The sequence below is a fragment of the Panicum virgatum genome, chromosome 9N, assembly GCF_016808335.1.
Source record: "Panicum virgatum strain AP13 chromosome 9N, P.virgatum_v5, whole genome shotgun sequence".
Classification (NCBI taxonomy): Eukaryota; Viridiplantae; Streptophyta; class Magnoliopsida; order Poales; family Poaceae; genus Panicum; species Panicum virgatum.
In genome coordinates, this window is record NC_053153.1 from 80,798,293 (window position 1) to 80,820,720 (window position 22,428).

The 22,428-nt window shown below is 45.7% G+C and overlaps 4 protein-coding genes across 9 annotated transcripts; 1 reads left to right on the forward strand and 3 right to left on the reverse strand.

Moving 5' to 3' along the window:
- Positions 1 to 789: 789 nt before the first annotated feature.
- LOC120687178 (DET1- and DDB1-associated protein 1-like) lies at positions 790 to 4,434 on the forward strand. The gene is made up of 4 exons (XM_039969165.1): positions 790 to 1,023; positions 1,642 to 1,699; positions 3,829 to 3,890; positions 3,976 to 4,434. The coding sequence occupies exons 1-4, from the start codon at positions 937 to 939 to the stop codon at positions 4,081 to 4,083; spliced, it is 315 nt and encodes a 104-aa protein (XP_039825099.1). The 5' UTR covers positions 790 to 936; the 3' UTR covers positions 4,084 to 4,434.
- Positions 4,435 to 7,173: 2,739 nt separating this feature from the next.
- Positions 7,174 to 11,902, reverse strand: LOC120687175 (probable serine/threonine-protein kinase At1g01540). Its single transcript, XM_039969161.1, has 7 exons — positions 11,034 to 11,902; positions 10,298 to 10,402; positions 10,076 to 10,198; positions 8,123 to 8,293; positions 7,899 to 8,028; positions 7,606 to 7,815; positions 7,174 to 7,520 (listed from the first exon to the last, which is right to left on the reverse strand). Exons 1-7 carry the CDS (start codon positions 11,759 to 11,761, stop codon positions 7,431 to 7,433), a joined length of 1,557 nt encoding a protein of 518 aa, XP_039825095.1. The 5' UTR covers positions 11,762 to 11,902; the 3' UTR covers positions 7,174 to 7,430.
- A 2,025-nt stretch (positions 11,903 to 13,927) lies between these two features.
- Positions 13,928 to 17,825, reverse strand: LOC120687176 (sphingoid long-chain bases kinase 2, mitochondrial-like). Of its 4 annotated transcripts, XR_005680645.1 has the most exons (13): positions 17,603 to 17,821; positions 17,429 to 17,505; positions 17,218 to 17,271; positions 17,062 to 17,121; positions 16,802 to 16,879; positions 16,638 to 16,684; positions 16,499 to 16,539; positions 16,061 to 16,145; positions 15,872 to 15,986; positions 15,648 to 15,770; positions 15,462 to 15,562; positions 14,433 to 14,712; positions 13,928 to 14,352 (listed from the first exon to the last, which is right to left on the reverse strand). XR_005680645.1 is itself a non-coding variant. In XM_039969162.1 (12 exons), the coding sequence occupies exons 1-12, from the start codon at positions 17,754 to 17,756 to the stop codon at positions 14,583 to 14,585; spliced, it is 1,065 nt and encodes a 354-aa protein (XP_039825096.1). In that variant the 5' UTR covers positions 17,757 to 17,821; the 3' UTR covers positions 13,942 to 14,582. The 4 variants fall into 4 exon arrangements, 3 of the variants coding, with proteins under 3 accessions (XP_039825096.1, XP_039825097.1, XP_039825098.1); XM_039969162.1 differs by having other exon boundaries at positions 13,942 to 14,712; XM_039969164.1 differs by lacking the exons at positions 13,928 to 14,352; positions 14,433 to 14,712 and adding an exon at positions 14,720 to 14,797 and having other exon boundaries at positions 17,603 to 17,825.
- Positions 17,826 to 18,324: 499 nt separating this feature from the next.
- Positions 18,325 to 21,920, reverse strand: LOC120691172 (G-patch domain-containing protein 1-like). Of its 3 annotated transcripts, none has more exons than XM_039974178.1 (11): positions 21,731 to 21,920; positions 21,424 to 21,508; positions 21,238 to 21,317; positions 21,097 to 21,118; positions 20,919 to 21,012; positions 20,770 to 20,836; positions 20,439 to 20,529; positions 19,735 to 19,901; positions 19,219 to 19,494; positions 19,032 to 19,148; positions 18,325 to 18,711 (listed from the first exon to the last, which is right to left on the reverse strand). In XM_039974178.1, the coding sequence occupies exons 1-11, from the start codon at positions 21,806 to 21,808 to the stop codon at positions 18,655 to 18,657; spliced, it is 1,134 nt and encodes a 377-aa protein (XP_039830112.1). In that variant the 5' UTR covers positions 21,809 to 21,920; the 3' UTR covers positions 18,325 to 18,654. The 3 variants fall into 3 exon arrangements, with proteins under 3 accessions (XP_039830112.1, XP_039830109.1, XP_039830110.1); XM_039974175.1 differs by having other exon boundaries at positions 21,097 to 21,121; XM_039974176.1 differs by having other exon boundaries at positions 18,330 to 18,711; positions 19,035 to 19,148; positions 21,097 to 21,121.
- Positions 21,921 to 22,428: the final 508 nt, after the last annotated feature.

Here is a 22,428-nt window from a genome sequence, read left to right on the forward strand (position 1 = left end):
AATACAAACCGATCTAAACAAGCCCTAAACAACATAGTTTAAAAGATAATTGTCCAAATCGAATTTCTATCATACCGTTATATTTCTTACGATGAGATCTTTAAAATAAAAATATACATAACAATACTTTGATGATATTTTTTAAAACATTTTTATTTATTCCAGAACAAATATTTTATTCTTGAACCATTTTATTTTGTTCAAAGATATAAAAGTATTTTATTTCAAAATTTTTCAAAAGTGTTTGGGATGATTTGGAACACTTTTGAGAACTGTCTTAATGTTCCAGAACACTCTTAAAATATTTTGAAACACTTTTCCTGCATTTTTTGGAACAATTTTAAAATTTTTCTAGAACATTCTAATATTTCCAAAGAATGGCAGGCCCCCAATTAATGTTCGCATGCAACGTCGCGCCCGCCTACTCGCTCGAATTAAGATTTGCATCCAGTTAGCTTAATGGGCCTCCAGTTCCGCGTCGGTTCGAGCGCAGCGGCTCGCGCGCGTCGCGCCCCGGTCGACTTCAAATCGCAGAGTGCGATAGATAGACGCCCCCTGTCCACACCGTCGGCGAGACGGCGACCATCGGGAGCAGCACATGGCTGCAAACTCCGAGCTGGGCCAAGAGCCCAAGATCACGCGCTGACGAGATGGGCGGCGTGTCTGGACCAATTCAATCGGCCCATCTGGGCTGCGATATCCGACCGGAACGACATGGCCCGCAACGAGGCCCAACAGGTACGTTGCAGGGCCCACCCCACTTCTATTCATCAGTTCATCACTCCTTTTTCACCGAAAAAAAAAGAGAAGAAAAAGGAAACTGCAAACCACCAGCGGAAGACGAAGTTGAGGAGAGCATCGCCGGAGTCAGAGACGGCGCGGCGATTCCGGCTCAACAAACCACAAGGGAACAAGACGGGGGGTGGCGGCGCGGAGATGGGGAGCCCTCTCGGCGGGTGGCCGTCGTACAACCCGCACAACTTCAGCCAGCTCGTCCCGGCCGACCCCTCCGCTCAGCCCTCGGTCGGTCAGCACTTCCCCTCTGTAGCGATCTCGTCTCTCATATAGTACTTCCTGATGGTGCTGCATAAGCTTCAATAGGTTAGCTAGGACGTATTAATAATTAGTGGGTGCTTGACCTGTGACAACTGCGGCCTCTTGTATCCGCAATAAAAAAAACTTCCTTTTGTACTGCCTTTAGGCAGCCAGGAAGCAGGAATCGGTGATCGTATTGTTCGATTCTGCTGAAGTCGCAGTATGGATGGCTGTAAAAGGAGGGTATAAAAGTTTGTTTTTAGTTCATCAGCCAGATACTCGGCTCAATTTCAGTGAATTTTCTGCATGATGTCCAAACATTATTAGGTCTTGGTTTCTCATGGCTGCCCTGAGAAGATTCGGTTGATGTTGTCCTAATCTATTAATGCTAGTTTTTTGGGTGTTTCTGATCACACTGTACCGCCAACAGCTCATATGGCAAAGCGCACATATATATCCATTTAGAGTGACTCTAATGTTATTAGGTAGTTTATATATCCTTTACAGAACTTCATGCTGACAAGTGACAACTTATGCTATGAAAGATGATGTACTCGGTTGACATCATGCTGATGGTATTTTTCCTTTCCCTGTGTATCCCATCAGAATGTCACACCAGCCACTTACATTGCAACTCACAGGACAGATCCGCCTCCCAATCAAGGTAACTCCTTCCCATGTTCTTGAACCAATGCTCCGTGTGCTGCTCCCTGCTGTAAATGTATCTTATTTTATTTTCTCAATGTGCATTTGCCCGCAATTGAGATCATGAAATTACTTGTTCGCATTAAGCCGAGAATTTCTTTTCTGTCTATTGTAGTACTATGTAAGCTCCATATTGCAAAGTAGATCTTGTGAACCCGTTTGGCAAAATTTCTGTAGGTAGATGACTCTCTTTCGTTTCAGAAATGGAGCATGTTTCTCCATAAGATTCTTTGCTCATGGTAGCTGCAAGTCACAGAGGTGATATTAGCCATGATGACTGAACTACTGAACACCTTATCCTACACAAATGATGGCCTCACCTCTGCTATGTCTCCCAATCTATAGACCATAATTTTCCTTGCTGCCACTGGTAATCAGCAGCTCAAAGCTATGATTGATTGTTTGCTGTCTTAACCATGCGCAGTATAATACTACTTGCCTTACTGGCCATTTACCTGCTGCAAGTGTCAGTAGTACCAGGCTACCAACTGTGTTATGTGATTTAATTAAATGCTGTTTCTTTCTTGTAAAATGCCCTGGTACTGGCCCTTTTCCGGTATTAAAGTTTTACCTTCAAAACTTAATTAGGAAACCTTCTCTCTTACATTGGGGAATTCTAAGAACCGGAATTCTAAGAACCGATCATACTCGCTTTGTACAGTCTCCCTTTGAGGAGGCCACCCACATAGCCTTAAACCTGGGTGCTTGCAAAATGTGTGTACCTCTCTGAGAACTACTTTAAGCGAGTTTCCTTGTCAGCCACGGTTTGGTACCCCCCTTATTGAAACAAAGTCACGGAGGACTTATCTCGCAATGGTCAAGTTTTTCTAATGACTTTACAATAGAAAATTCCAATTTAATGCATGCTTCATAGTTTTACTGACACGCATTGGCTAACCGCACATTAGTGTATTTCTCTTGGGTAGTTCGGTTTCATCTCCATATGATTGGCTGGGTTTTTACACTGGCTTGCCAAGCCTATCAGAAGCCCCTTCCTCCTTTACCCGGGCTATGTTGAAACAACACAAACACGAGTTTTTAGTATGCCCATGTGTAGCGTATATATATTATGACTAGGTTGGTTTGCCTTTCGTTTTGCCATCTGGATCCCTCAGAACCATTGCACTGATTTATTATATACTATAGGTGCCCAAAATTTTTTGATCTAGTAGGATGAGGAAGATGAAGAATGGTCGGGTAAGTAGTGCTCAAGGCCGAGGGTAGAACATGCGTGTTAGTGTTTAAGACGGAACAAAATTCCAGTTAAACACATTTATTACACCTTCAGAGTAGAGCCCTCAAGACTTAATCAGGAAAATTGAACCATTGGGAGCCTTCTAGGTAAAATGCTATCAACATAGTGTAGTAGAACCAGCCTAATGGTCAAACTGATTAGGTTGTTGGCTTAAACACTGGTTTGTTAATTTCTATAACATGTATGAAGTGTTCGTTGTGGTCTTTTCTCTCACCTTAAACATTTACCATGCGAGACAAAACCACAAGAAGTCCTTTTGCATTCAGGCCTTTTGGCCCAGTCATGTCCTCTATGTGTTGGTGAAACTTGATAGTGCACGGCTGACCAAGTGTACCAAAAGACAAATTAAAGAAAGAAACAAGCTATTCTTGTTAAGGAGCAAGAGGAGATGAGATACATCCAATTAGTTTTATGTGAACAATTCAAATCATTTGTTGGACATACTTGAATCTGAACTATACCTCTGATTTCAGGCACAAACTTCTGGTGGTGAATATTTATTAAATACCATGCCTAGATGTTACAGACGTGGACTTGAATCCTTAAAAGCTGTTGACAGATTCTATTTCTGCTGTCTATTTTCCTCAAGGAAGTTGTATGCAATCATTTCCAAGTTTTGGCAGATACATTCAATGAACAATTCGTTGGTGTTTTGTTAACCAATATATCTGTTGGTTAGCCTTTTCTTTTCATTATGTGAGTGCATTTGTCTATAGATATGCTGCACTCATGTTAGATCAGACTCAACAAGCGCTTTATTTAAAAGTCATCTGTGTTGTATTTTTACTGCTTCCTGAATTCATTGACTGACAAATCGTGCCATTGGATTGCAGTGATAACCACAGAGCCCAGGAACATCCTGCTGAGGCACTTCTACCAGAAATCTGAGGAGAAGGTAAGCTGTTCCATCAAGGCTGTATAGATCACATGACTATTGAAATTTAACCATATCTATGCCTTAATCCTGTCCTGAACTCTAGCTGAGGCCAAAGAGAGCAGCTCCAGACAATCTCGCTCCGGAGAACAACAACAAACAGCCCAGGGGTCCTGTCGCCGATGTTGCAAGCCAGTCAAACGCAAGAAGCTAAACCATAGCTGGTGATTGTCCTCCTCTTCAATCCCTCGATGTCATGCGACGTCTCTCTTGATCGCTGATGGTTGATCCAAAGAGCTAAGCAGTTTTACATGCATGAATGTATATAGCATAGCAACCTCAAGATAGCTAGCTCAGTGCGTGACCTTTCACATGGCGCTGCTGGACTGCAATCAATACTTCTTTTCATCCTCTGAAAATTATGAATGTGCCCATGCTCCTATGCTAGCCCTGGTCGCTTGTGTCTTCAACATTTTGATCGTGCAGGCAGCCATGGTCCCCCATCCCATATGATAATTGCGTCGCGTCAGCCTCTTTTGAAAGGCTGACGGTGATGATTGCCCTCTGTAATCCCGCCTTCTGCTGTCAGATTATACCAGTGCTGGGCTGCGGATGCTGCGTCAGGCAGGCAGTGGTCACGCGCGTCGCCTCCCGTTTCTTTTCCTTATCCGTCTCTCCCTCTTATCGCAGTGTGTCTTTTGTCCCGTGAGACGACGGGATTTCGATGCGATTCCGCTGGGATGCACATCTGGTTGCTTGTTTTGTCTGGTCGCCGAGGCCGGCGTGCAGCGTCGATGTCGGGACAGCCGGGCGTGCACGGCTGCTCTCCAGCTGTGGGAGAGCGGCCGGAGCGCCCGGGTCGCCGTTGGAGTCGGACGCGGCACACCACCGGAAAAACCAGGGCCGAACGTTCGATTCCTCCACGGATCACATGGCCATGGATGTGTGCCGCCACGTGCCAGCGGCGAAACATGTCAAACACCCCCGAGACCCCATGTGAGTGCCGTCGGCAGCGGAGAATCCAGCGGCCAACCCGTCACCATCACCACCCTGATGAGCTTGCTCCGGTGAGGTGAGGAGATACCCTGCTCGTGTGTCCTCCTACCAGCTACTAGCTCACAGTCACAGGTGTGCCATTTGGGGATTTCGGATGCTACAAGATGCAGTGCCAGACACTCGGGACAGTCACAGGTCGCTACTAGACGTAGATCGCTTGGTGCCATCGATCGGACGTCGACTGCTGGTACTGTGCTGTCGGCTTCTATCTGCAGTCTGGTGTCAGCCACGACGGCTCATCTGCCACTTTCAGTGACGTAATTAGCCCTTGTTTAGTTGCTTTCAAAATTCCAAAACTTTACAAGATTTCTTATCACATCGAATCTTTGAATGCATGCATGAAATATTAAATGTAATTAAATAAAATAACTAATTATATAGTTTGTCTGTAATTTGCGAGACGAATCTTTTGAACCTAGTTAACCCATGATCGGATAATAATTACCAAATATAAACGAAAGTGCTACAGTATTTTACACCCTAAAGTTTATGTAATTAAACAAGGCCTTAGTGTTAAGCTTGTTTAGCGTAGGTTTTATCCCTGGATTAATTGAGCGAAAGGGACGAGAGCGTCAGGATCACACCGTCCCAGTGTGCAAAGAACTCGCTGGTGGCCAGGCCAGCAATTCCAGACCTCTCGCTGCGTTGCGTGCTCTTGTTGTTTTCTGTTCTCGATCCACTCTGCTTCCAGGCCGTTGTTTTTGGACTCATCCATGACTGTCCTGAATTTTTTTATGCGAAACCAAGAGAACATCTCGCGCTCTCTGAAGTCTGAACATTTATGAAGTACAGCAACTCCAAGCTAGCCGTTGAAAACGAAAGGGACGTCTGTGCTGCCAATTCATGGCTGTGTTTAGTTGCGAAAAGAATGTAAAAAGTGCTTGAGAAAACATTGTAGCATTTTTTGTTTGTATGTAGTAAATATTGTTCTACTATAGACTAACTAGGCTCAAAAGATTCGTCTCACAATGCAATTAGTTTTTTTATTTACCTACATTTAGTATTCCATGCACGAGTCATTTGTTATATTTAATGTTTCGATGTGATTTCGATGTGATAGAAAGTTTGAAAAGTTTGGAGGAATTGGAGGGAACTAAACACAGCGAGGCAACGCGATGGTCAGACCTGTAGCATGACATGCCAGTGTGTCACTGCTCACAAGCCACCACCGGCCACCGCAGAGACATGGAAGCTCCCCTGTTTCTTATCGGCTGGTCACGTGACAGTACGGTCTTACCATTAGCTAGTTAATCAGCTCTGCCAGTGATCAGATTTAATTAAGTGCTTCCGGATCCAGAGCTGGTGCGCGGTAAAAACTATTCAAAGCTGCTCAAAGTCTCGTCCATGTAAAGACAAACCGAAGCGACAAGAACTGGCTCAGATGCTTTGAGACTGATCACCAGATGCGGTATACTGGACAAAGGCATTTGCCAGGAGAATATGGCGTTATTTAGATTTCAAAACGCAAAATACAAAATTTTTATAAATCGCTTATATAGTGTATTAAATGTAGTCAAAAAATAAATCGTATTACACCAATGGACTGTAAATTGCGAGACGAATCTAATGAGACTAATTAGGGCGTGATCAGTCACTAAATTGCTACAGTAATACTACAGTAAATATTCCCTAATGTTGGATTAATTATGCTCGTTAGATTCATCTCGTAGTTTACAGACGACATCTGTAATTAGTTTTGCGATTAGTCTACATTTAATACTTCAAATATTGAAAATTTCCTTCCAAAAACGCAAAAATTTGCAAGCATCTACATGCAGCCTGCTTGCTAATGGGGACCCTAGGCCTTGTTTGGTTTTGTCCTCGTGTTACTTTGACCGCTAATTACGGTGTCAAACAAATCCAATTTACAAAATCAATTTCAGAACCCTCGCGCTAGTGACCCTAAAGAATCTAATGAGGCTTTTGACCGCGCGATTAGAGGATGGTACTATAGTATCACTGTAGCAAATTATCGATTAATTACCGTCATTAGATTCGTCGCGAAAAGTTACACCCATCCAAAAAAGATTTCGCAAATAGACTTCATTTAGTACACCATGCATACGAGATTCTCTTTTCGAAAAACGTGCGCGCTAGGATTGTTGCAAAACCAAACAAGGCCCTAATCAAACAAAGGCTCAGATGCAGGGTGAATGAATGAAAGTGTAATAAGAGTGGCATGTGACCTCGTGCAGGCAGCAAAGCATGCAGGTAATGGAAAGCTGGTGTTGAACAAGATGCAGCAGAGTACACAAAAACCGTACTGCAACTCTGCAAGTATTGGCTGGGGACATGTTAGTCACAGCACCATGCTTGCTACACTTGTCTGTGTAATTCAAGTATCAAGTGTCCCCACAGAATGATGCTCGCATATACATAATACAATCAAAGAGCAATGAGATTGAAAGAGGGGAAAGAATGTAATGGGAACATGGTTAATATCGCTACTCTCTAGTGGCAATCCATACAACCTCATATTCCGGTCTAGTATCGCATTGGTGTTCATCATCTGTCCCGTTGGTGCTCGCGCCTGCTGAAGCTCCCGTCCTCCTTGGAGCTGTATCTGTCTGAACTATCCCTTCCGGCCTTCTTATCCTGTGCGTATCAATGTAATTTGCGTTTCGATTACTACTGTTCAGTAAACAAAAGGCGAAAGAAATGCTTAAGGGTCCAGACATACATCTCGGAATAGGAGATCATCCATTTCGAGCATGTGAATTACATGCCCCATTTTAGGCCTCTTGTTGGCATCAGGGTCGACGCAGCGAAGCGCAACAAGCAGCGCCCGCTTCAGTGTTTTGGGAGAAGGCTTTTCAGCCATCTTAGGGTCCACTACTTCCTCTGCTTTCCTCTCGGCGACCATGGTCTTCAGCCATTCAACCAAGTTCACCTGCACAGACATAGTAGAGTTCAGCTTTTCCGGACCATGATATTCTGGATGAAGAAAGTTACAAGGAAGGTAACTACAATAACCTCTCCAGCTGGTCTTGTATAATCTACAGGAGATCTACCAGTGATGATCTCCATTATAAGTACACCAAAGCTATAGACATCACTCCTCTCGTTTAACATCCCAGTACTGGCATATTCAGGTGCCACATAGCTGCAACGATACCAACAGTTCAGTAATGATAAGATCTAGCTTCATTGCAGTAGATTGAGTAGCAATATATGTAATGAGTCTCATCATCACTAACCCAAAGGTTCCCATAACACGGGTTGTAACGTAGCTTTTCTCTGAGCACAATAGCTTTGCGAGCCCAAAATCCGATACTTTGGCATTCCACTGCTGATCAAGAAGAATATTGCTAGCTTTGATGTCACGATGGACAACCTTGGGCTCCAGCCCCTCATGAAGATAGGCCAGCCTGGTATGTAGAAGTTCGATGTCAGTTTGAGATGTTTCACTATTATATGCATCTTTATAAAAAAAATGATGTGATTGTTTAACCAAAGCCAAATATTGCTTCCAGGCGAAGATGCTTGAGGAGTTTGGATTTTGACCGGTAAGCAGAATATCAAGATGCAGTGTAGATATTTACAAACAGAGTTACACTGCCTGTGGATGAATCACAACAATCCTGATGCTCTGAATAAAATAACCGTGTGTTTGGTTGCGGGATCACTGGGTTGGGTTGGATCCAACCCGGATTTTGGGGGACGGAGCCAACCCATCCATTGTTTGGTTGCACTTCTGATTTTGAGGATGGAGTGAACCCATTCCATATTTGGTTGAAGGAATTGGGAATACGGGTTGGATGACATGATAACACCGTTAGTGAGGGTCCCACTTGCAACCAATGGACCCCACCTGTCAAGCTCTCATCTTTTTCTTTTTCTTTTTATTTTTTTCCTCTCACCCTTTTCTTTTTTTTCTTTTTCTCTCCCTTACCTTCTTCCTCAGCCCAAGCGGGGGGAGGGGGGGCCTGCCGCGCAGCTCGTCGGGGCGAGCTCCGGCACCGCGGGTACGCCCTGGGGCGAGCGCCGCCACGGGGCCGAGCTGCAGCCGGCGCGAGTTCCCCCACCTCGCCTGCCGGCCCTGCCTTGCCGCCGGCCACCGCGCGCTCGGCCCGCCGGCCCCATCCGCGGCCTCCGCCAGCCGGCCGACCACGGCCCCGCCCTCGCGCTGGCCGCCGCCATGTCCTCCGCCGCTAGATCTGTGCGCCGCCGCCGCCATGGCCTCCTCCGCCGGCGCCCTCCTCCGCCGTGGCCGTGGCCGGTGCCCTTCTCCGCCCTGGCCGTGCCCGTGCAGCTGCTGCTGGTGTTGGCTGCCGTCGCCGCGGCGCTCGCCTGCGCGGCCGCGGAGCCGCCGCCGCAGGAGCAGTCGGCGCTGCAGCCTGCAGGCGTTCTGGCCGCACGAGCGCGTGCTGAGCTGGAGAGATGGGAGAGAGATGGGGGCATGGGGCAGCAGAGAGGAGAGACGAGAGAGAGATGGGGCAGTGACGGGAGAGAGACGCCGCGTCAGAGCGGAGCGGAGCGAACTCATCCGCCAGATTTCGTGGGATAGAGCCAACCCGCATCTCCACCGAATATACCTCTCTTGGGTCCGCTCCGTCCCCTGCTGCCTCCATCCAAACACTCCAAAAAGAGGTCCGACCCATCCGGGTTGGACTCCTCCCAACCAAACACACGGTAAAGCAAGGTGGCAACAGGAAGCAAAAAAGAAAGAACCATTGAAGATAAGCACATGCAATGTCTGAGGAATTTACACCTTTTTCTTTCTATTTAAAATGGTTGGATATAAGAATTGTTTTCAGAATCATAATGAAAAGAGTGCCATGCATAATGGGAAAAACATTATTCTTTTGGCATATCTGACAAACATAGCTTACAATGGGCTGTCTCTTTCTCCAACTTTCAAAAGGGAATATGTGCATGACAAGTAATAGGTCCTAACAAACAAGTATAGTGAAGCACCGAGTTCCTTGGAAAACAAACTCTCACCTTAACTAGGCTGACTCCATTACCCCAACCAAGACGCATGACCCGTAACAGAACAGAGCTCATCATGGCAGCTAGTGCCTGACGTCTTCTAAAATCTAAATGGTTCTGGCCTCTATTTGCTTACCCAGATGCCAAACTATATATGACTCAAGAAACAAATTAAGCAATAACACTAGTGCACTACATGGAACCGAAAGAAGCATTACCCTTTAGCAGTTGCAAGCATAATGTTCATCCTGATGTCCCAGGTTAGTGGGCTCACTTCCCCAACATCACCATGAAGCCACTGATCAAGATTACCATTGTCCACATACTCATATACAAGCATCCTGTCAAGCACAGACAGCGATATGAATAAGGCTTCGATTACTGGGAATCTAAACTGAGGAGCGTATGTGTTACAGAATGATGAAAAAATTGCATTTTACCTGTAAGCACCCTCTACGCAGTAGCCAAGCAACCTGACGAGATTCTTGTGCCGAACACGACCGATTGCTTCGACCTCCACCTTGAACTCCTTCTCGGCCTGGCCCCTGGTGAAGCAGTAAAAAAATGAGAATTTTATCAGAAAGCATAACCTGAAACTGGGGTGAGAAATAAAACGGCAATCTAATCCTAGAGAAGTGTGCCGTATTCAAATTTGTGTGACAGAAATCGAGAAGAATCGAATGGACGTGGGCACACAGAAAGAGAGGTCAAGATTATAGGAATTTGAAAGTTCTTGAGCCCCACAAACCAACCTTTCATCAGCAAAGCATCCCAAGAGCATTAAACTTGCAAGACCACAATCTGAACAAACACAAGTGAAGAGTGGATTTCTTCAATTGGAAATAGAATATGAACTCACATCTCAATCCACAAATTCACTCTGGCACTCAGCCACGCGATTCAGAGAAAGAACCAGTAGAGGGAGAGTCCCCCCCCCTTCCTAATGAATTCAAGCAGGATAGAAAGACTCCTTCCCGTTTTCAACATCTCAAAACGCAAACATGCAAGAAAGGACGTTCCGAGATCCAAATTCAGGGCAATCACAATCTTCGGGGACGAAACAAAATCCAAAGCAGCATGAATCTAAAGACAACAGATTCGTGTCGCCATTCAAACTGAAAGCTGAAATGAGCAAAATAGGCAAAGAGCTTTCCGCGAAAGAGGACGCCTGGTTACCTATTATTGAGCAGGTTCTTGACGGCGATCATGGTGGAGTCGTGCAACGTGCCCCTGTACACGATCCCGTAGCCGCCCTCCCCGATGACATTCTCCTCGGCGAGCCCGTCCGTGGCCTCCTCCAGCTCACGGAGCGTGAACCAGTGCCCCCACCCGAGGTGCGAGACCTCCGGCGCCCCCGCGGCGCTCCCGGTGCTCCTCGGCGTGGCCCCGTCCCGCTCGCTCCCGCCGCTCGTCGTGGCCGACAAGCCGCTGCCAGGCGTTTTCCGCGCGGGCGGGGTCGGCACCACCGGCGCCTGCGCCCTATGCTGCGGCGGCGGCGTCACCGGCGGCTCTGCTTTCGCGAGCTGCACCGCGGGCTGCGGCGGCGTCTGCGGCTGCTGCGGCTGCTGGTGGCGGCGGACGATCTCCTGGATATCCTTGGTCGGCGTGGCCTGCTGCAGGTGCTGCTTGAGCAGCTTGGTGTCGGCGGGGTAGAGGTTGGCCGCGAGCACCTCGTCGCGGCGGCGGCGGCGGCGCGAGAGGCAGACGAAGATGAGGAGGAGCACGAGCACGATTGCGGCGCCGACGGCGATGCCGATGAGCACCCAGAGGCGGAGCCCGAACACCGGCGTCTGCTGCGACAGCCACCCGTTGAGGTACCCCGCGCTCCAGTCCGACGGCGCGCCGCCCTGCTTGTGGTGCTGCCCCGGCGGCGCATCCGCCAGCAGCCTCCTCAGCGCCGCCATCGCCGGCGATGCTGATGAAACAGAGACGGGGGGGAGAGAAACAGCCCCCTTTCTTTCGCTTTGGATTCTTGCCTGCCTCTGCTTACATATGCGAGCGACGGACACGGACTCGCTTGACGGGAGAGAGAGATAGAGATGAAGCTGATGAAGGCGAGGAGGAGGGGAGCGTGCTGGGGGAGATTTGGATGGGTGGGTGTAGCGTTTGTTTGCGGGGTGTGGGGTAGTGTGCTCCGGTGGCCGTTAGATTTGGGGTTGCTTTATTCGCGCGCTTCCTATGACAGGTGGGACAGTGAAGTTCTGCTCCAGTGCGAGCGCCACTGAAGTTTGATCTTTTTCCAGAGAATTTTCTTTATAAGGAAGTTGTGCTTCCATTTGATAGACCCGTCATGCAAACCCTTTCTTTTCTTGATTGCGGAATTGTTGTTCTGCAAATCAGGAGCGTGCTTTAGAAAAAGGTCCTGGCACTGATTGATTAGCTAATGACACTTTGTTATCCCATCTTGATGGCCGACGAAAATGACGTTGCGTCTGGCTGTCAGTGTGGTATCACTCGTAGACCTTTTTTTTGGATTTTTATAATAGAGTTCAGCTGCCTGGCTGCTGTTTATGGTAAATGTGTCATACGGCTGGCACTTTAAAAGTCAGTGAACTGTACAAAAACAAGGTTACAGATACTAGATTACTGTAGTATTATTCAGCATATATAGTCAAATAGGAGTAGGATTCATCATAAAAAAAACTTGACCTGTGGAGGGAAAGACCACTCTTACAGCATTGTATTAAAAAGAAAATTTTCTCACACAAATCCCCGAATCCCTGCCCCCACCCATCCATGCCAAAATCCGGAGTAATGTGTCCAGCTACAAGCTTAGATACCACGTATAGTACGAAACCACACAGCACAGTGGGCTGTCAGATGGCGCCGACGCGCCGTGACAGCTCGGCGGCACGGGACAAAGCAACCCGGGGCCCGGCCCGGGCTCTGGGCGAGACGAGATCGGAGATGACCGCGTGCGCCCAACCCTATCATGCATCGCGGCACGTCCATGCTTGGCAATTGGCGACGTCTCGGCAGGCAGCGTCCGTCCAGTCCAGGAGATGATCGCCGTTCGCCGATAGATGGCGACCAATCGCTTAAGCCATAAGCAAGCAAGCAAGCCGAGTTACGCGCTGGATTCGCCGCTCCGTTCGTTCACACCATAATCGGCGCCCAAACATATTGCGTCATCAGCAGCAGCCAGCAAATTTAAATACCAAGTCCTTATTTAGATGCGTAAAAGTAAAGCTGTAAAGCATTGTAGCACTTTCGTTTGTATTTGGTAATTCTTGTCCCATAAAAAATTCGTCTCGCAAATTACTGACAAACTGTATAATTAGTTATTTTATTTAGCTGCATTTAATATTTTATGTATGCGTTCAAAGATTTGATGTGACGAGAAATCTTGTAAAATTTTGGACATCCATATCCCCAATTCCCCCGACGCGCATGCAGCTCCAACAACCAAACTGGCTACAGCAGCCACAGGACAGGACGGCTGGCCGGAGACACGGTCGCCGGCCGGCCTTGTTCGGCGGTCGGCTGACTCGGCGATGCCGCGGCCGCGTAACGCATCGCCGAAGCCGTGCCCGTGGACACTGGACCGTGGCGTCTCCTCCGTACTTGGGCCGCGCAGCCGACCGCTCCAATGTTCAGCGGAACAAGCACGACTTCTCTGCTGGAGAATGTCCAACGTCAACAAGGCTGGCTTCACAAAGAACGTCGAGTCAGGCCAAACAAAGTGTCACAGAGGAAAAAGAATGGCGAATACTAACTTTTACCTGCTGCAAAAACCACATGCATGCAAAAGATGATGACGAGCAGCCTCCCAGTCACGTTTCCGGCACAGGCAGGATCTTGGCGGTGGTCCTCGTCACCAACCTTTTAATTTTCCCAGTTTCTATCCACCATGGCTGGCTGGTCTCACTGGCCATTCAAAACCAAAGCTACCACAGGTTTGCGGCGGTCAAGCCACGAGGTCATGCCGGGATGCAACCAGCTTAAAGTTTGATGCCATGGCATCGGGGGGCAGGGTGCTTTTCCTGCCAGCGACACGGGCATCCCATTTCTCGTCAACCAACAGGAATCATCCCTTGCGAGTGTCTGGAATAATCAACCGCCACAGATTCTGATTGGGAATCACTTCACATCAAAGAAGAGTTTTGGCCAAGCTTGCTACAACTATACAAGACGACAGCATCACAACTTCCGCTGCGGAAATGCCGGGCAACCGGAATAAGTCAGCGCTATGACGGTCCAGTAGATTACCAGTCCACACGATCCATATGGTACAGAACAAAATACACAAGTTACAAGATAAACTCTTTTGCTACCAAACAAGGAATGCTAGCTTGGCTAGTACTATCAAACTGATAACGAAGTAGTGATTTTGTGCTCTGCTGATCCATAGTACATGGTGTTGCAAGTTGGGAGTGCATTAACTTATTCTTCAACCACAGCTAATCATGGTCCTGTTGTTGCTGGGACACAGGCAAACAAGTATTATTGCCACATGGTACAGGCCTGCCTGAAAGTCCCTGTCAAATTTACATTGCTGACAGAATAATCCAATGGTTAAATACACTCGTACGTACACCTGCCCTCACCAAATTTTATGGCTAGTATAGTACTTACATGTTGTGGTGCTACAGCACGGGACAACTTGTTGGATGTACTGCAGGAGATGAGTGGAGCAACTAGATTACCGTATCATTTCGCAACAGTGATCTAACCCAGAATCGTGCATCTTTCTGTCAGTCCAACAGGAAGAAAGACCATGACGATCTAGCAGAAGAAATCAACTGCACCAGGAAGAACTGAAAATTTGGTTGGCAGAAAGCCGAAATGCTCCCCATCAGATTGCACAAAGATCTCACCGCTATCCGTCACCTCTGCTACTTCGATTGACTGAACCCTGCAAAAGCATGTTATCACTTAGGTGAAGATGGATTGATAGCTACTAAAGAATAAATAAAAACACTACTTCGATTGACTGAACCCTGCAAAAGTATGTTATCACTTAGGTAAAGATGGATTGATAGCTACTAAAGAATAAATAAAAACAGGTCAGTGCTGGTCTTTGTTTTAAAAGGCTTCAAAAGTTCGAACTACTAAGAAGTATAAGAACCCAGTTCAGGAGGAACAGAGTTGAGCTTCCAATAAAATTCCTTCCACGATTTGGACCTCTGCCAAATATCTAACAACGAGGAAGGCTAACAAATTGTATTTTTATTGTGTCATGAACCTGTTAGATTATCTGACCTATAGGTTACAGCATATATAAAAAAAACTCAGGTATATAAGTAGCAGACTACTAGAGGGTATTAGTGCATGAAGCCAAAAGGTATTTTAACCCCTTACTCTTAGGATTTCAACTTTCAAGAAAGTAATTAGAACTTTCCACTTCAGGATTTCCCAGCTGGGACCTCTTCAAGAAACTATTCCACTACCTTCCTATGCCGCGTAAAAAAGCAATGCTACCCAAGGCACTTTGTGTCTCTTCAGTTAAGGTAAAAGCCTTCATAAGTCAAATCATGCAGTCTAAGAGAATCATTTCATGTGTTTTTAGAGAAGACACCGAATTATTTCATTGCTGGTAGGCTTGTTATGCTTGCTTCCTCAAAGGAAAGAGCCTTCATGTTTAGATTCAGGGTTTATGTTTACCTTATTGACGACACACCATTCACTGACAGATGCGTGCCTCCATACAGCCTGTGTAGCTTCAGAAGAAAGTCGTACCATTTGAAATCTTGTAGAATAACAACCTATAAATTAACACAACTTAGAAACGCTACAATGTCTTGGTATTTACGAACAACTTCAAACATAAATATTAATCATGTGAATTACCTCAAGGTTACCGCTAAAGGGATCGGCTGTTGGTGTTATCTTCATACCACCACCAAAGTACTTGGCATTTCCTATGCATAGAGCGGTGACTTTATGGACAGTTCTCCATTCTCCCCCATTTACCTACCATGTGCAGTTGCAGAGAGGTGGGGTTTTAGAGTGAGCAAAAGAATGCTCAAAAGCATGCAATTCTTCTTTAAAAAGAAACCAAGATCAAAGCTCACCTTTATTCTCATATCTCGATTATTATGTCCCCAAAAGGCTCTTAAAGCTCCAAATACATAGCATAAGTTGCCAAATCTCTTGTACATAGAAGCAAAATAGCCTGCCTTAGCACTCCTGCAGGTACATAATTTTTCTTCTTTTCAAATCATCCACTGAATATATGTTTCGCATGGCTATGTCTCACTTACAAATGGATGTCAGCAACATTAACAAAGAAGTGTGGTTCTCTGTTTGGACCCTCCATCGCGCCTATGTCTAGTTTTGACTTTACTCCTGCAAAAAGAGATCTATTTGTGATCTCAGATGTAGAGATTAAAAATCCGTAAAGTAAACAACCATCATATCACATGACCCAACCCTTATTTCCACAAATGTTAGAAAAAGATGAATAGGGGAACAGAGAAGTCATATAATTTCTATGTTTGACTGGTGAGAATTTTAAACTAAGAATACTGCAATCAGTAATCAACTACTAAGAATACTGCAATCAGTAATCAACTATACAAGACACATAATACTGGATCACTATGTTCTGTTTCCATACAACTGTTCATACTTCATCCATTAACATATAAAGACATCATAGGACTTCAAACACCACAAAAAGAAAGTATCAAGAAACAAACCTCTCACAATCCGATCAATTGCATCACGAGGATCATTAGTCCTGGTTTAAAAATAAACAATGACACTAATTTAAAGAAAATAGAGGTTAATAAACAACCATGTCATACGTAGATCAAGTAGGAAAGGAAACAAACGTACCAGCCAAATGTCCTTGCAAAATCTGAACCAGTTCCAAGTGGAATAAGCTGTCACAGAACAATAACGTACTTCACTACTGAACAAACCCCAGTGTACAAAACAACAATTCACTTATAGTTTAAGTATCCAAAAGCTAAAAGGGTAGGGAATAGTACTCTACTCACACCAAGCGCTGTTGAATGGTCAGGCCCTCGATCAAGAGCACGCACTGGACTTCCTTTCCAAAAGAAGCCATTCACCACCTACATATTCAAAATAATATCCTTGACTCTACAACCGTAAGCATTCCCAAATTCAATCCTTGGAAAATGTGAACTATTTTAGAGCGTAGTTGTACAACCTACAGATTCTACACACATGATGCCTCATGAATTTCCCAACTATATCTAGCATGGTTTTACAAACAATTTATACACATGAATACCTCGTGAAGCGTACCATCCCCGCCAACAGCAATCACGGCATCAGCCCCATCCTTTATAGCCTACAGTAAGTAGCCTACAGTAAGTACACTATCACTAGTGCTTATAAGAAAGTCGCCAAGTGGGAAGCTAAGTATTCGAAGGGAACGCATACACACCTCCCTTGTGACATCTATGGCGTGGGATGGGCCCGAAGTGATGCACTCGCAAATCTGATCAGCCAACACCAACAAATAAAAACATTCTGTGAGAGTGAGATCGCCGAATTAGCGCCGGATCTGAGACCAAGCGCGGGTTTCAGTCGGCAAATACATATCCCAGAGTGGAAGTTATCATCTCGCAATCAGAAAGCTATGGACGGCGGCTTACGTTGCACTGGTCGGCGAGGCGGGTGCGGAGGTGCGGGAGCAGCTGCTTCCACTGCTTGCCCGTGCGGCCATTGGCTCCTACAACGCGGAGTACGCGGGAAGAGAACGGCGTTTAGCGCGCAAATCAGTGAGGGTACTGGCGGGGGCGGAGGGGTAGAGGGGTGCGGGAGCATACCGGAAGGGTTGACGACGAAAACGAAGTCGCCGCGCCGGCGGTTGGAGGCGGTGACGCGGTCAGACGTGAGGCCGCCGGCGCTGGGTTGGGAGTGGGAGTGCGAGGAGGCACGCGGGAGGATCAGGGACGGCCTCGCTGTCGCCGGGGCGGCCATGGCACCGCTTGCCGCTTATCCCCGACTTGACACTACTGGCTTGAAAGGCGCCGCGGACTGACGAAGTACGCCACGTGCAGGATGAGGCGGACTTCGTCGCCTTGCTGAATCATGTGTCCCAGTGGAACTGCGAGTACGCCTTCAACTTCAATTCTGGATTTGCTGATTCATGTGCAGTCAGTTGTCTGTTCAAGATGATCTTGAATCCGGCTTGTCTTTTCAGTTTTTACATTCATGACGAAAATTTCAGGGTTCAGACGTCTCGATGGCGTTCGAATTGTAGCCATGCATTTGGCTAGGCAATGCAGACTTGCTGAACTTGGAACGGACAGATTTGCTTTTCTTTTGATGTGTTCAACTGTAAGCGCTGTGTTCGCTTGGCTTTGGCTGATAGTTGGTACTGATTTGTTATGAGAAAATAATACTGCTGACTGGCTAATGGCTGGTGCTGATTTAGTATGAGAAAACAGTACTGCTGGCTGTTTGGCTGACAAGCCAAACGAACACAGAGAAGATTTTCTGAATGAAAGGGTGGCAGATTGATGTGCATACCCAGACAATCAGACGATAACGGAACGCGGAAAACAATTTGCAAGCAAATAGGTTGCATACATAGCACAATCACATACAATTCATAGTTCTGCAGTTTGTAGACTCAGGCCAACCAGAACAGCTTGAGATACATCGAAGGTACTGCAAACATGTAGATTAGCACCTCTGCACCTAACGAAATTTCGCAAAATTCTACCTCCCGCATCTGCGGAAGGGTTTGATTCCTTATCTATACTACAGAGCTCAATGTGCCACTGCTTCTGTTAGAAATCTCAAGCAACAACAAATATGAGCACTGGAAACCTCAACAGTGCACCCGCCCCAAAACATTGTATCTGCTTCCAATTCAATACACAAGTTGTACTTTCTTGCCTTCTACGCTGAACTTCCTGCTACCTTGAAGCTGCAAAACACAATGAGATGGAATGGGAATCAACACGGAGCAGAAGTACTAACAGTATTTAGGGCTCCTGCACAACATACAGCCTGAGAATATTGCTTATAACATATCAGTAAATAACTATTCCTCGATCAGAAAAAAGAACAAGGATGCATCCAAAGTTACTGGAATGAAGATGCAGATAGCTCGACTGAGGGATTTTATCCTAGTAGGTAATGCCAACAGTTAAGAGAAAACAGACAGAAAGTGGAAAGGGTCCTTCCCATTTTGGACGGAATAGATCTCCAATATAACTGATCATGTGTAATGACATATATGCATACCTTCTTCTTCAGAAACAACAGAGCTTCACGTCTACAAGAGAAGCTGGAGAATACAACATTAGAATGTTCTTCAACGGCTACCTTGAGATCCTTCAGTTTCATCGACTGAGCTGGGGCCTGGAAAGAACAAAGAGTCAGTAGCCATATATACCAGAGCACAGTACTCACACAGAGAAGACGATTATACCTGACGAAGTATTCTTTTGCAAAGTTTCTTGACCTTGGTTTTGGATCTAACATCCACATGCAATTCTTTTTCTGTATTATTCTCTATCTCTATGGATTCATCAGCAGTGGGTTGTTCCTCATTGTCCTCTTCAATTTCTGAATATTCATCGGACTGGGCTGAATCGTCGTCGTCACTATCAGCAAATGAAGTTTTGTTTCCCTTCCAACGATGGCCAGCAATTTTCATTGGCAGTCCCTTGATGCCAAGACCCTGCTTGCCAGAAGTAGCTTTATCCTGCAGCAAATTACAGACGATGGATATATTAAGGATTCAGGTACATTTAATTGTTTCAACATGTCCACTTTGTAATCATGCACAAAATCATCAGTCTAATAAATCAACGTCTACGTTAGGACATCAAGTGAAAATGGCATAACATAATCTCTGTGGAGTGAATGAATTGAAAACGTATTTAAGAGGTCTAGAAAGACTGTAAAAATCACATCTAGAGTGTATTCAGCACATCATACCAACCTGAACAAGATTGTATAGATTTTCTTGATCTTCCTCTGCAAATGTCTGGCGGACATTATCAGGATCTTTTCGTGAAGATTTTCTTTTACGAGATGTTGCTCCTAGAAACCCTCCTGATACAAATCCAAACTTGTGCCCCCACCAGTTCACATCTTCAGCTTGGGATACTGAACCAGCAAAAAATTGAAAAAGCAAGTTAGTAAAACCTCAATGAAGTTAGTACACGATGAAGCCCATTAGAGAAGAGACAAAGGTAAGAGCACAACAAGCATGCATTTCGTTTTTGTTCAGCAGCATTATAACAGTGCAGATGCAGACACAGTACCTATTCTCTAATAAGCACGACACTATAACATTGCAAAGAAAACATATATATAGTTGTAATATCTTGTATGCTAAGCGGATAATCTAAATTTCTGGTAGCAGGAAAGGGTACAGTTTAAACCTGAAAATCATACTTACACTTCCGGTTGACAAGAACAAAGAAAATAATCACATAACAAACCTGATTTCATTTCAAGTAATCAGAATAGTTAATGCACGTGCCCTGGCATATTTAAAGCACTATTTCTTTAACTCCTTGAAAGTAAGAGTGTAAGACACCTCAGATCAATAAGGTGAAAATGAAGGGCCAAAAGCTCGCAAAATAGAGAGGGCCAGGGGGAAAAACAGCAAGTGTAATTGAAAACCCCAAAACTGCTGACCTGCATCAGGGCAAATGATAGGATCAGGTTCATCCAAGCATATTGGTTCAGGTTTCTGATCCACTTGGCAATTATCTTCGCTTTTGCGTACCTGCGCCGAGACAAGTTGCTTCAGAGATCATAATAAGGCAGATTATTTAAAAATATTTTTGGCGAGTATGTAGCTAAATTTCAAGTGCATGCAGTGAAATCCGGCAGATTAATAATTATCAGTTATCGCTCTTAAAAAACTTGAGTTAGACACAAACCAACAAATAGAGCAAGAAACAAATGATCATTGCCAGATTATCTAAGAACGAAATAACCACTGATAAAAAGATCCATCACTCACAAGTATGCCTTGAAGATCGATTGCTGAATAAGAGCTCACTCTTTTCCCCCCCTCTCTTTTCTTGTATCTGAAAAATAAAAAGGTATCATGTAAAGGAAAGAATGAATATGTTGAGGAATCAAAATGTTAATAATCAGGTACAATCGAACCTTCCTTGAGGTCGAGTAACTTTAGTAACTTCAACATTTGCTGGTTTGTCTTTCTTGGGTGTGCTGTCAGGCGAATCACTTACAGCTGCAACTTCTGAGGAAAGGGGAAAGTAAAAGATGGGTATAATTAACATGAACATTACAAAATGAGAACATAAAAACAATGTGAAAGATATACCTTCTTGAATAGGCTTAGCTGATTGCTAATCGTGCAGAGAGAAACAACCACCAAAGTACAAGATAAAGATCATAACAGTTATTGGACGTTGTAAATCGAAATTTAGGCGGTGCAACTGAAATGGTAATTTATGTGACATACGACTTTCAATTTCTTCAGTATGTTGTCAAATTGGGTGGTATCATATACCCATTTGTCACGAGGATTATCTACACCAACACCTGCATACAAGTTGAGTCATGCATCAGCAAACTCAGCTGTGGCCATTTAGGGAGAAAACTTCTTTACTGAGTACTCTTGGGGAGTTCTTGAAGAAGAGAAGCGGACCTAGAGTATCCTGCTTGTTGTTCACCCTAACATGACCTTTAATGCCCTGTTTGTCTTTGCCAAGGCCCTCACCTTCTTCCCATCCCTAAAACAGTATTGTCCATAGCAGGATCAGTAAATATACTGAAATCGGATGCAAGGCAGCAAAATTACAGAAAGCACAGTTCATCCCAGAGATTGTTTCCATCGTGATGCTAACGAATTACTCATGGCTCAAGCTGATAAATATGATTATGATTACCTTAAATCCTTAATTCGCATGCCAAATGGAAAAAAGATTGCACGAGGACGGGATTGGGTCGCGTACCATTTGTTTCATGAGGCGGAAGGCGGCGGACTGCCGCACGATCCCTACGTAGCATGAGGGCGCCTCCGGCACAGCCATGGCGCCTGCGCCTGCGCCGCGTTGGGTCCTCGCGGCGTTTGCCGCCGCCGGGATTGTGCCGCGCTGTCCTGAGCTGCCGGAGAAGGGGGCGGAGAGGGAAACCCTAGTGGGGCGAGGGAGAGCGTTTTGAGACCGTGTCTTTTGCCTTGAGATTCGTGCTCAGAGTGGAAAAGGACCGGGCCACCACCGCACAACAACGGTTATGGACCTGGCGTCTTTTTTTCCGGGCCTAAGATCAACGGCCCAACAGTGGGGGGATTAGCTTAGTTTTCGTAGTTGGGCCTGGCGAGGTGGGATATTGGGCTGATAGCTTAATTGGCTCAAAAAATATGCTGCAATTGCGCATTTGCGCTACTGAGGTTTCGGGGCCAATGCAATCTGGACTGTATCACACATTCGCAGTTGATTTGAGTTGATAAATGCCGGTTGGGATGACCTAGCTTTTCTAGGGTCTGGCGACCTTGGCGGCGATCGTCTCCGACGAAGGATTTATACTGACACTAGGCCTCCCCCGTGCTGATCGATCTGGCCTTACTCGGGCTGACCAAGGGGCTGATTTACTCAGCTTCCCGGCCTTGGTAACGTGTCAGATCCGGTCGGCGGGTGGTGAGGGCAAAGGT